The sequence below is a fragment of the Tursiops truncatus genome, chromosome 4 (genome assembly GCF_011762595.2).
Source record: "Tursiops truncatus isolate mTurTru1 chromosome 4, mTurTru1.mat.Y, whole genome shotgun sequence".
NCBI lineage: Eukaryota > Metazoa > Chordata > Mammalia > Artiodactyla > Delphinidae > Tursiops > Tursiops truncatus.
The window spans coordinates 130,013,386-130,024,942 of NC_047037.1; the positions used below are offsets into that span (position 1 = coordinate 130,013,386).

Here is an 11,557-nt window from a genome sequence, read left to right on the forward strand (position 1 = left end):
ATGAATTAAATATTTAAAACTAAAAAGGAAAAAAAAAAGAGAAATAGTCTCTGCTATGTGCTAGTTTACTCTGTCCATGATTGGGGCTTCCTATGTCCATCAATACTTCACCCATCAGCTGAAAATTGAAGGAATGAAGAATGAGTGCATGAATCTCTTGACTTCCCTGATACTGTCCACACACTTTTTCAAGACATTCACTACTGCAAATCTAGGGCATCTGTAAAAGCAAAAATGAGCCCTAGCTGAAAAGATATAAGAGTTGAAGACGGAGCACCAAACTTAACCTTGGTATGTTTTACAGATACATCTACAGCACCTTCATATATGAGAACAAAAGGAAGCATAAAATATACACAGTTTCTGCCCGTAAAACATTCATACATTTTCTGGAAAGACCAAAGTAATACATACTAAAGGAGAAGTTCATATATAAATGCCAAATACGTTTATATACCATAGTAACTTGCCACCTTATTGCCAGCAACATAACCAATAACTAGTTATATTGAATTAGAAGGAAGTGTTTTACAAGAGTTTATGAATATATATTATATCTATCTTTCATGAGCAAGATTCAGGAAGCATGTTTCTCTAGACAAGATTTATTTTAAAACCCTTCTTCTTATGGAGGAATGAAAACAAAACAAAAAATAGGATATTTATTTTCATATTTTACATCATGCCATGTAATCAGGGCGTATTTATTCAACTAAATAAATATGAGTGAGACATAGCATTTAAAATAGAACAAGAGTTCCATTTTAAAGGTCCATAAATTGACCATGGAATCCTGGAGTAGGGGCAAATCATCTCAGTTAAGAGGACACATTTTGCCACTAAATCAAGATATTTATGATGTCTGAAGTAAATTAGTGAGATACAGGATGCTACATTGCCTGTGGTTTTCCCCACCCATCAGTGAGTGGGTATAAAAGGCACTTGGCAGATGGTGACATTCAGACTAAAGACACCTACCTCTCGTTCTTCAGTTGAACCTCCCACTCCCAACACCATGTGTTACTATGGCAACTATTATGGTGTCTGAGTTATGGTTACAGTTGCCTGGGCTGTGGCTATGACTGTGGCTATGGCTCTGGTTATTGTAGCTATGGTTACATCCTCTGTTGCCCATTGTCCTGTGGAAGATACTCATCCTATGACCTCTCCTAAAGAATATTTAGGCTGTTGGCTATATCTTCCTGTTCTACTGTCACTATCTCCAGATTTCCTTTGCATAAGAAATTTTAAAATGTCATCAGAAATACTAACTTTATAATAAACTGAGGTAAATAAATAAAATTCAGCATGCTCATTTTGATTCATTATTATCTATTGGATTGTATCATAGTTTATGGAAAAATTTTTCCTTGGATATTGTATCACTTTTATAATGCTATGAAAATTTTAATTAAATTTGATTATAAATTTTACTTTAAAATATGTATGTATTACTAAATAAACTGTATTTCATAGAAAAATATTGCTTTGTTACATTTATACTGAATTGTCTTCTTCAGTTTAACATGCATGTTTGTGTATTTGTGTGTGATTATTCACATGTGTGTGGTTGTGGTGAGGGAGCAAGAGAGAATGAGAGAGAGAAAGAATTCTCTTTTTTTTTTCTTAATAGATCTTTATTAGAGTAAAATTGCTTCACAATACTGTGTTAGTTTCTGTTATCTGTAGTTTCTGTTATCCCCTCCCTCTTGAGCCTCTCTCCCACCCTCCCTATCCCACACCTCTAGGTCAACGCGTAGCACCGAGCTGATCTTCCTGTGCCATGCTACTTCTTCCCACTAGCTATTTTACATTCGGTAGTACATGTATGTCAATGCTACTCTCACTTCGCGCCAGCTTCCCCCATCCACTCCGTGTCCTCAATTCCATTCTCTATGTCTTCCTGCCCTGCAGCTAGGTTCATCAGTACATTTTTTTTCTTTTTCTTTAGATTCCGCATATACTTCTTAGCATATTGTATTTGTTTTTCTCTTTCTGACTTACTTCACTCTGTATGACAGACTCTAGGTCCATTCACCTCACTACAAATAACTCAATTTTGTTTCTTTTTATGGCTGAGTAATATTCCATTGTATATATGTACCACATCTTCTTTATCCATTCATCTGTCAATGGAAATTTAGGTTGGTTCCATGTCCTGGCTATTGTAAATACAGCTGCAATGAACATTGTGGTGCATGTCTCTTTTTGAATTATGGTTTTCTCATGGTATATCCCCAGTAGTGGAATTGCTGGGTTATATGGTAGTTTTATTTTTAGTTTTTTAAGGAACCTCCATACTGTTCTCCATAGTGGTTGTATCAATTTACATTTCCACCAACAGTGCAGGAGTGTTCCCTTTTCACCACACCCTTTCAAGCATTTATTGTTTCTAGATTTTGAGAATGGCCATTCTGACCAGTGTGAGGTGATAACTCATTGTAGTTTTTTTTTTTTTTTTTTTTTTGCGGTACGCGGGCCTCTCACTGTTGTGGCCTCTCCCATTGCAGAGCACAGGCTCCGGACGCGCAGGCTCAGCAGCCATGGCTCAGGGCCCAGCCGCTCCACGGCATGTGGGATCTTCCCGGACCGGGGCACGAACCTGTGTCCCCTGCATCGGCAGGCGGACTCTCAACCACTGCGCCACCAGGGAAGCCCCCTCATTGTAGTTTTGACTTGCATTTCTCTAATAATTAATGATGTTGAGCATCTTTTCATGTGCCTCTTGGTCATCTGTATGTCTTCCTTGAAATGTCTATCTAAGTCTTCTGCCTATTTTTTAACTGGATTGTTCATTTTTTTGATATTGAGCTCCATGAGCTCTTTGTATATTTTGGAGATTAATCCTTTGTCCATTGTTTCATTTGCAAACATTTTCTCCCATTCTGAGGGTTGTCTTTTTGTCTTGTTTATGATTTCCTTTGTTGTGCAAAAGATTTTATGTTTAATTAAGTCCCATTTGTTTATTTTTGTTTTTCTTTCCATTACTCTAGGTGGTGGGTTAAAAAAGATCTTGTTGTGGTTTATGTCATAGAGTGTTCTGCCTATCTTTTCCTCTGAGAGTTTTATGGTGTCTGGTCTTACATTTAGGTCCCTAATACATTTGGAGTTTATTTTTGTGTATGGTGTTTGGGAGTGTTCTAATTTCATTCTTTTACATGCAGCTGTCCAGTTTTCCCAGCACCACTTATGGAAGAGGCTGTCTTTTCTCCATTGTATGTTCTTGCCTCCTTTGTCATAAATTAGGAGACCATATGTGCATGGGTTTGTCTCTGGACATTCTATCCTGTACCATTGATCTATGTTTCTATTTTTGTGCCAGTACCATATTTTCTTGATTACTGTAGCTTTGTGGTATTGTTTGAAGTCAGGGAGCCTGATTCCTCCAGCTCCGTTTTTCTTTCTCAAGATTGCTTTGGCTATTCGGGGTCTTTTATGTTTCCATATGAATTGAAAAATTTTTTATTCTAATTATGTGAAGAATGCCATTGGTAGTTTGATAGGGATTGCACTGAATCTGTAGATAATTTCAGTAGTATAGTCATTTTCAGAATATTAATTCTTCCAATCCAAGAACATGGTATATCTCTCCATCTGTTTATGTCATTTTTGATTTCTTTCACCAGTGTTTTATAGTTTTCTGAGTACAAGTCTTTCTCCCCCTTAGGCAGGTTTATTCTTAGGTATTTTATTCTCTTTGTTGCAATGGTAAATGGGATTGTTTCCTTTATTTCTCTTTCTAATTTTTCATTGTTGGTGTATAGGAATGCAAGAGATTTCTGTGCATTCATTTTGTATCCTGCAACCTTACCAAAGTCATTGATTGGTTCTAGTAGTTTTCTGGTGGCATCTTTAGGATTTTCTGTGTATAATATCATGTCATCTGCAAACAGTGACAGTTTTACTTCTTCTTTTCCAATTTGTATTCCTTTTATTTCTTTTTCTTCTCTGATTGCTGTGGCTAGGACTTCCAAAACTATTTGAATAAGAGTGGCAAGAGTGGACATCTTTCTTTGTCTCGTTCCTGATCTTACTGGAAATGCTTTCAGTTTTTCACCACTGAGTATGATGTTTGCTGTAGGTTTGTCATATATGACCTTTTTTATGTTGAGGTAGGTTCCCTCTATGTCCATTTTTTGGAGAGTTTTTATCATAAATAGGTGTTGAATTTTGTCAAAAGCTTTTTCTGCATCTATTGAGATGATCATATGGTTTTTATTCCTTAATTTATTAACGTGGTGTATCACATTGATTGATTTGTGTATATTGAAGAATTCTTGCATCCCTGGGCTAAATCCCACTTGATTCTCTTTTGTGGTCACTATATACCTAAAAAGGAAGAGGGTAAAAATATCAGTGTTTTCCAACAATGTCCATAATAAGTTCATTTTTATATATGTCTCTAGAATTTCTTCTACCATATCTGTTAGCTTATACTCTAAGTTTTGTAAATGGCTATTTTTTATAATAGTTGTATTAAAACTATTTAATACACATCAGGGCATTAAAACTCACATGTAGGGTCTTCCCTGGTGGCACAGTGGTTGAGAATCTTCCTGCTAATGCAGGGGACACGGGTTCGAGCCCTGGTCTGGGAGGATCCCACATGCCATAGAGCAACTAGGCCCATGAGCCACAACTACTGAGCCTGTGCGTCTGGAGCCTGGGCTCCGCAACAAGAGAGGCCACGATAGTGAGAGGCTCATGCACCGTGATGAAGAGTGGCCCCTGTTTGCCACGACTAGAGAAAGCCTTCGCACAGAAACGAAGACCCAACACAGCAAAAATAAATAAATTAATTAATAAACTCCTACCCCCAACATCTTCAAAAAAAAAAACTCGCATGTATTTGTAAGTTTTTTGTCTCTTGCAACACTGATGGTTGGATTATATCAGCTTGAGTTCTGCCTCTATGAAATGTTTCTCAAATAAAAAAAATTTTTTCCCTGTAGAATGAGCATAGGCATTCAAATTTAAACTGTCAGAACTAATAATCACATTCTACCTTACCAACATGGTGGCCAAATAGTACTTTAAAATATTCCAATTTATGATAAGTATTTGAGAAAAAAATCATATAATGTGTATAACAAGATAAATTCTTCAAAACAATGAGATATTTTCTCAGTATCAAATTAATATTAGATTATTTCATGTTTACCTAGGAGTCTGGCCTTTATCAAATATATATGCCTCTACATATCAACTTTCTCCAGAATCAAATTCATTTTCCACATTTGAAGTAGTTCTGTTTTACTTTGGAAACTCAAACTAGCGGCATCAAGCACAATGGAGAGCTGGTGAAAAACAAACAAAGCAAAAGAAAACCAAGAATAAAGGGACCAATATTCTGAATATGTAGAAACTCTGAAAAAGTGAGCTGAAAATTCTTCAGTTCTTGATTCTAGATGCAAGGCAAGAGACTTCTGAGGGGAAAAATAACAAGCAGAATTTTAGGTACCCTTTCTTTTTTTTCCAAGACTGGCAAAATGCAATTGGACACATAGATTCTGATAAAAATGTACTGGTAGAACCCTGAGCTTAACACACAGCCACATTTCTCCTTGAGATATTTTCCAAATTCTGAAGTTGCAAAGGTCAATTTCCTAAGATACCAAGCAGGTGCACTTGAAAATCAGATAGAATTTTTTTGTCCATATTAAAGTGATGAAAAAATAGTCAATACAGTTCAGGAATTTTCAAGAAGAAATACCCTTAACTGAAAGATTTAAAGGAATACTCCTTTAGCCTGAAGCTAAACAGAGGTAGACAAGCCCTTACTAAAATTCCAGGCACCTCATTTTATGTTACTCTTTGTTTGGATTAAGCCCACCAGATTTCTCCTAATAGCCAGGACAAAATTAAAAAAAAAAATACTCTCTGTGGTGAAATGCAATATCATTCTGGATCATCTACAATTTTTATACAAAATGCTGAGCTCATGGATTGCTATTTAACAACACAAAAGAATCAACCAAAACATAAGGTGACCAGAAGGTGAACCACATATTAGATTTGGAAATGAGAAATTTTAAAACAGTCATAATTAATTCATACAAGAAACTTAATGGAAAGTTGCAAAATATGTGGTATAATTGCACAGATTCACCAAACAATCCATTTTAAATTCTAGATCTTAAAAAGAAAGCAAAGGCATGCTATTAAGAACTCAATAGACTAGTTACAGGAAATCTGAGTTAGTAAACTTCAAGACAGGTTGATGAAAACTATTCGAGTGAAGTAAAGATGGAAAACTTGTAATGTTATATACAGAAGAGAGTATAAAGAACATGTCAGACCTCATGAAACAGTAAAACCTTCATGTAATTGAAGTTCAGCTGAAGAAGAAAAAAATAAAGCAGAAGCCATTTTTGGAGAAAAAGTAATCCATAATTTTCCAAAACCGATGAACGATACCAAAGCATATATTCTAAAAGCTCTGCACTGCCAAGAGGGAAAAGTACAATTAAAATCACATCGGCATAACCCAAGAGCTGAAAATTAAATGCAAAGTTAAAATCAGAATAGCTAGAGAAACAGACAAAATACCCGGAAAATGTATCAGTAAATAGAATCTTCAACAGAAACAAAGGAAGCCAAAGGAAAATGTGATGATATTTTAAGGAAGGATGGATTAAAAATAGCTATTTAGAATCTCATGCAGTCTCTTACAAAAAAAAATAAAAATAAAAGTTTCTGGACAAATAAATAGTAAGAAAATTTATTTTTATCAAATATTAATTATAAAAAATAATAGAGTTGTTTAGGCAGAAGGAAAAAGATCCAGACAAAAACATGGACACACACAAAAATAAAATGAATAGAAAAATATAAATAAATATTGATTGTGCACAACTGTTAATAATAATTTCTTTAGAGATTTAAATATCTAGAAAATGAGCTACATGGCAAGTATACTGTAAAAGATTGAATATAAAAATAACTAACTCTAAGGTCCTAGATTTATTAGGAAAGAAGTAAAAGAAACATATTTCAATAGAGTGTAATAAGTCAATTAAGCTGAAGAGGAAAAATGCAAAGCGAGTAGTGGAAAAACTGCAGATGAAAGATAAAATTTCGGAAAACTATTTGGTGGTCTCTTTTATAACTCAGCAATTCTGGTTCTAGGTATATTCCAAATTGATACGCCTATTTGGATAGATTAATAGGGCTAGGAAAACTTCTTCTGTAAAGAGTAAAATATTTCAGATTTTTCAGGCCATATGATATATGTTCCACTACTCAACTCTGTCATTGTAACATGAAAACAGCCATAGACCATACACAAATGAATGGATGTGGGCGTTTTCCAATAAAACTTTACCAAAGCAGATGGTGATCAAGACTTTGTGGATCCCTGGGTTAGATTATTATTCTGCATAATATGTTCTTTCCTTTCTCACCTTTAGGGCAGGATTATCCATTCCTTCCCTTTTAAGGTTGTCTACAAATGTCACTCAGTCTGGCTTTACTATGAACAGAGCATATTTTCCTGATCCTTTCCTTTGGGTTTAACCATGCTATTTGCATTGGCCAGTGGGATGTTGGAGACGTGCCTTGAACATGGTATATGCATGCATGTCTAAGCTTTCTTTGTGCTTTACCCTTTTCGCCTGGAGAAGATGCCCCCAGTAGCTGCCAGTCCAGGGAGAATGAGAGAGGAATGGGGAAGGCTTGAAACCAGCAAACAATCTGAGCCAAAACCACATTATGTTGGCCAAATCCCAGCTGACCTACAAACACATTAACAAGACATAAATATTAAAGTTATACAGCACTGAGATTTAAAGGATTTTTTTAAGCAACATTTTTACAGCAATAATTAGCTTGTCAGATATACTCATAAGGATACCAAGAGACATGTACAAGATTGTTTGTGGCAGCACTATTTGTAAAATATTGTTAAAAATTCAAAACAATACAAATGACCATCAAGGGTAGAGATAAAGAAATTGTGGTATATTTGCACATTGAAATTTTATACAACAGTGAGAACTAAGACAAAAACAAAATGTATGAATTAAAAAAAAAGAAAGTGTGAATCAAAAGAAGCCAGATTAAAAGTCTTATTTGTGTGATTCGATTTGCATAAGTTTCAAAAACTGGCAGAACAAATTCATGGTTTTGGATATCAGGAATGGTTACACTTAGGGACTGGTACTGAATGGAAAGGGGCATAAGGAGAGTCATCGGAGATGCTAGTATTATATGATTTTTAAGTACTGATTAAACAGGTATGCTTTGGATATTCATCGAGTTCTACTTTTATGATTTATGCACACTCTGGGTGTTATAAAATATACACAAATAAAGGTTTTTCTTCTTATTAAGGAGCATAAAAACAAGTTGAGTCAGTCCATGGAAAATATTTTGTAGAAAATATCATCTAGTAGAAAAGGTATGCTTTCATCTGAGAACAGGTGGAGAATTTGGCAGAATTCCAACATCAAGTAATTTCCCTTTCAAGGTGCCCACACACCCACTAAAAACAATATAAAATTTCAGATTGTATAATGAGATTTTATATATATATAAATTATAATATAAAGTATATAATTATATGCAATTTTAAATAGAATAGAATTATAATAAATATGTAAATGTTATAATTTATGATAACTATATGGATATTATAATACATATAAACATTTCAAGAAATCCACAGTTGGATAGAACAAATATTCAAAAAAACACAACTTAGAGGAATGCTTGTGTGCCCCTATGTCATCTCAAGTAATATGGTAATATTTATCAACAGACCAAATCTAGAGTGAGAAAAGGCTTTGAAATAAACAAATGCTTCTTTTAAAAAAGTGAATAGAGTACTTGTTGATCAGTTTTAGATTTACAAAAAAATTTAGCAGAAAGTAAGAGAGTTCCCATATATACCCTCATCTACCTGTCTCCAGTACCTGCTGTTATTAATTTCTTGCATTAGTGTGGTATATTTGTTAGAATTGATGAGCCAATAGTGATACACAATTATTAACTAAAGACCATAGTTTACTAGTGTACATTGTGTTGTGCATTCTATGAGTTTTGACAGGTGTATAATAATATGCCTTCACCATTGCTGTATCATAGAGGATAGGTTCACTGTGCTAAATATCCTAGTGCTTCACCTATTCATCCTTCTTTCCCTCCCCCACAGCACTGGCAATCACTGATATTTTTATTGGCTCTGTAGTTTTGCCTTTTTCAGAATGCCATAGAGTTGGAATCATTCAGTACATAGCCTTTACAGATTATTTTAGTAATATGCATTTAAGGTTCCCTCATGTCTTCTCGTGGCTTGATAGCTCATTTTATTTTATTGCTGAAAATATTCCATTGTATGGATGTATTACAGTTTGTTTACCCATTCACCTATTGCAGGACATCTTGGTTGCTTGCATGTTTTGCCATTATGAATAAAGCCTCTATAAACATCCATGTGCGGGATTTTGAGTGGACATATGTTTTCAAATCATTTGAGTAAATACCAAGGAACATAATTGCTAGGTTACATGATATGAGTATGTTTAGTTTTACAAGAAACTGCCAAATTATCTTCCAAAGTATCTGTACCATTTTTCATTCCCACGAGCAATGAATGAGACGTCTTGTTGCTTCACATTCTTGCCATCATTTGGTGTTGTCAGTGTTTTGGATTTTAGCCATTATAATAGGTGTGTAGTAGTTTTAATTTGCAGTTCCTTAATGACATAAGATGCATTGAGCATTTTTTCACATGCTTACTTTTCATCTGCCTATCTTCTTTGGTGAGGTGTCCTTCAGATCTTTTGCCCATTTTTTAGTTAGGTCATTTGTTTCCTTGTTTCCTTTTTAATTTTATTTTTTTAATAGATATTTATTGGAGTATAGTTGCTTCACAATACTGTGTTAGTTTCTGTTGCACAACAAAGCGAATCAGCCATATGCATACACATGTCCCCATATCCCCTCCCTCTTGAGCCTCCTTCCCATCCTCCCTATCCCACCCCTCTAGGTCATCGCAAAGCACCAAGTTGATCTCTCTGTGCTATGCTGCTACTTCCCACCAGCCACCTCTTTTACTTACATTCGGTAGTGTATATATGTCGATGCTACTCTCACTTTGCCCCAGCTTCGCCCTCCCACTCCATATCCTCAAGTCCATTTTCTATGTCTACCTCTTTATTCCTGCCCTGCAACTAGGTTCATCAGTATGATTTTCTTTATTTTAGATTCCATATATATGCGTTAGCATACGGTATTTGTTTTTTTCTTTCTGACTTACTTCACTCTGTATGACAGACTCTAGGTCCATCTACCTCACTACGTGTAACTCAATTTCAGAGAAAACACCTTTTTAAAAGTCACTCCTGTGATGGCAGGAATCCTAACATTGTAGCATAGTAATCTTGGTTATGAAGACTTCATTTCACCCTAAGAATCAAGAGACTCCAAAAGTTTTATAGTGACAATTAGTGTGAAATATGTGATAAACACTGCCTGTGGTTTTGCCCACCTACTACTGAAGGTGTGTAAAAGGTCCTGTGCAGATGGTCACATTCAATCCAAGGCACTGTTTCCCTGTTTCTCAACTGATCCACCCACTCCTGACACTATATGCTTCTACAGCAATTATTATGGTGGTCTGGGTTATGGCTGTGGCTGCCTGGGCTGTGGCTATGGCTGTGGCTATGGTGGGTATGGACACCGCTGCTGCCACCCATCTTGCTGTGGAAGATTCTGGCCCTATGGACTCTAGTGAGGAACTTCTATTGCTGCTTGGACTACTGGACTTCTTCTCCTGTGATTCACTGACTATGTTTCCAGGGATCTTCACATGGAATTCTAGTCTCTCTTCAGATAATGGTCAACCCATCCTAGTCTCAGTAATGGTATGGGGTGGGGGGGGGACCTAAGTTCAAATTTGTGATGTTTTACCTTGGTTGATTAAAGTTATTTGAAATATGTTATGACAGAGAATTTTTAAAGTTATATTTCCATTTTACTTCTGTGTACAGTTTAATTCAATTGCTTTCATGGGTAGAAAAATTTAACTTAATTTAAAATCAACATCCTCATTGCCAGTATCGCTTTATTTTCATTTACACCTCTTCATCTCCATTAGTTTTGGGTGATTATGACTGAAGACACCGTGTTATTTGCATTCCCAAAATGAAGTGTCAAAAATCTGATTATCATTTCTTCTTAGGAAACAGTAATATAGGTCTGTGCATTCATGTGTATCTAGAGCCACTGCTATCATAGACACCTTGATCATGCTAAAACCTTACCTTCATAAGCTAAAATTGTAACAAATAATTATCTTAATTACTTAGTAATACTTTTTCCAATGGTAACCTAATTTTCCATGATCCTATCCTGTTGTCTCTGTTCTTAGATTTTTCCTGACACTGCACTTTTGGATTGAACCATTCAATGCTGTGCTTCTGTATGGACTGGTTTTCTTTTTTCCACTTCAAATATTTTTCCACTGAGGCTGCCTTTCCCACAGATTCAGCATTAGAAATAATTCCATTTGATGAGATTTCAGTAAAACACATCTTTTAAATGAAGTCCATTTTTT

The 11,557-nt window shown here is 35.3% G+C and overlaps 1 protein-coding gene across 1 annotated transcript; it reads left to right on the top strand.

Annotated features, from left to right (window-relative positions):
* Nucleotides 1-9,032: 9,032 nt before the first annotated feature.
* On the top strand, nucleotides 9,033-10,732 carry LOC117312108 (keratin-associated protein 19-7-like). Its single transcript, XM_033855242.1, has 2 exons — nucleotides 9,033-9,046; nucleotides 10,603-10,732. Exons 1-2 carry the CDS (start codon nucleotides 9,033-9,035, stop codon nucleotides 10,730-10,732), a joined length of 144 nt encoding a protein of 47 aa, XP_033711133.1.
* The last annotated feature ends 825 nt before the right edge of the window (nucleotides 10,733-11,557 follow it).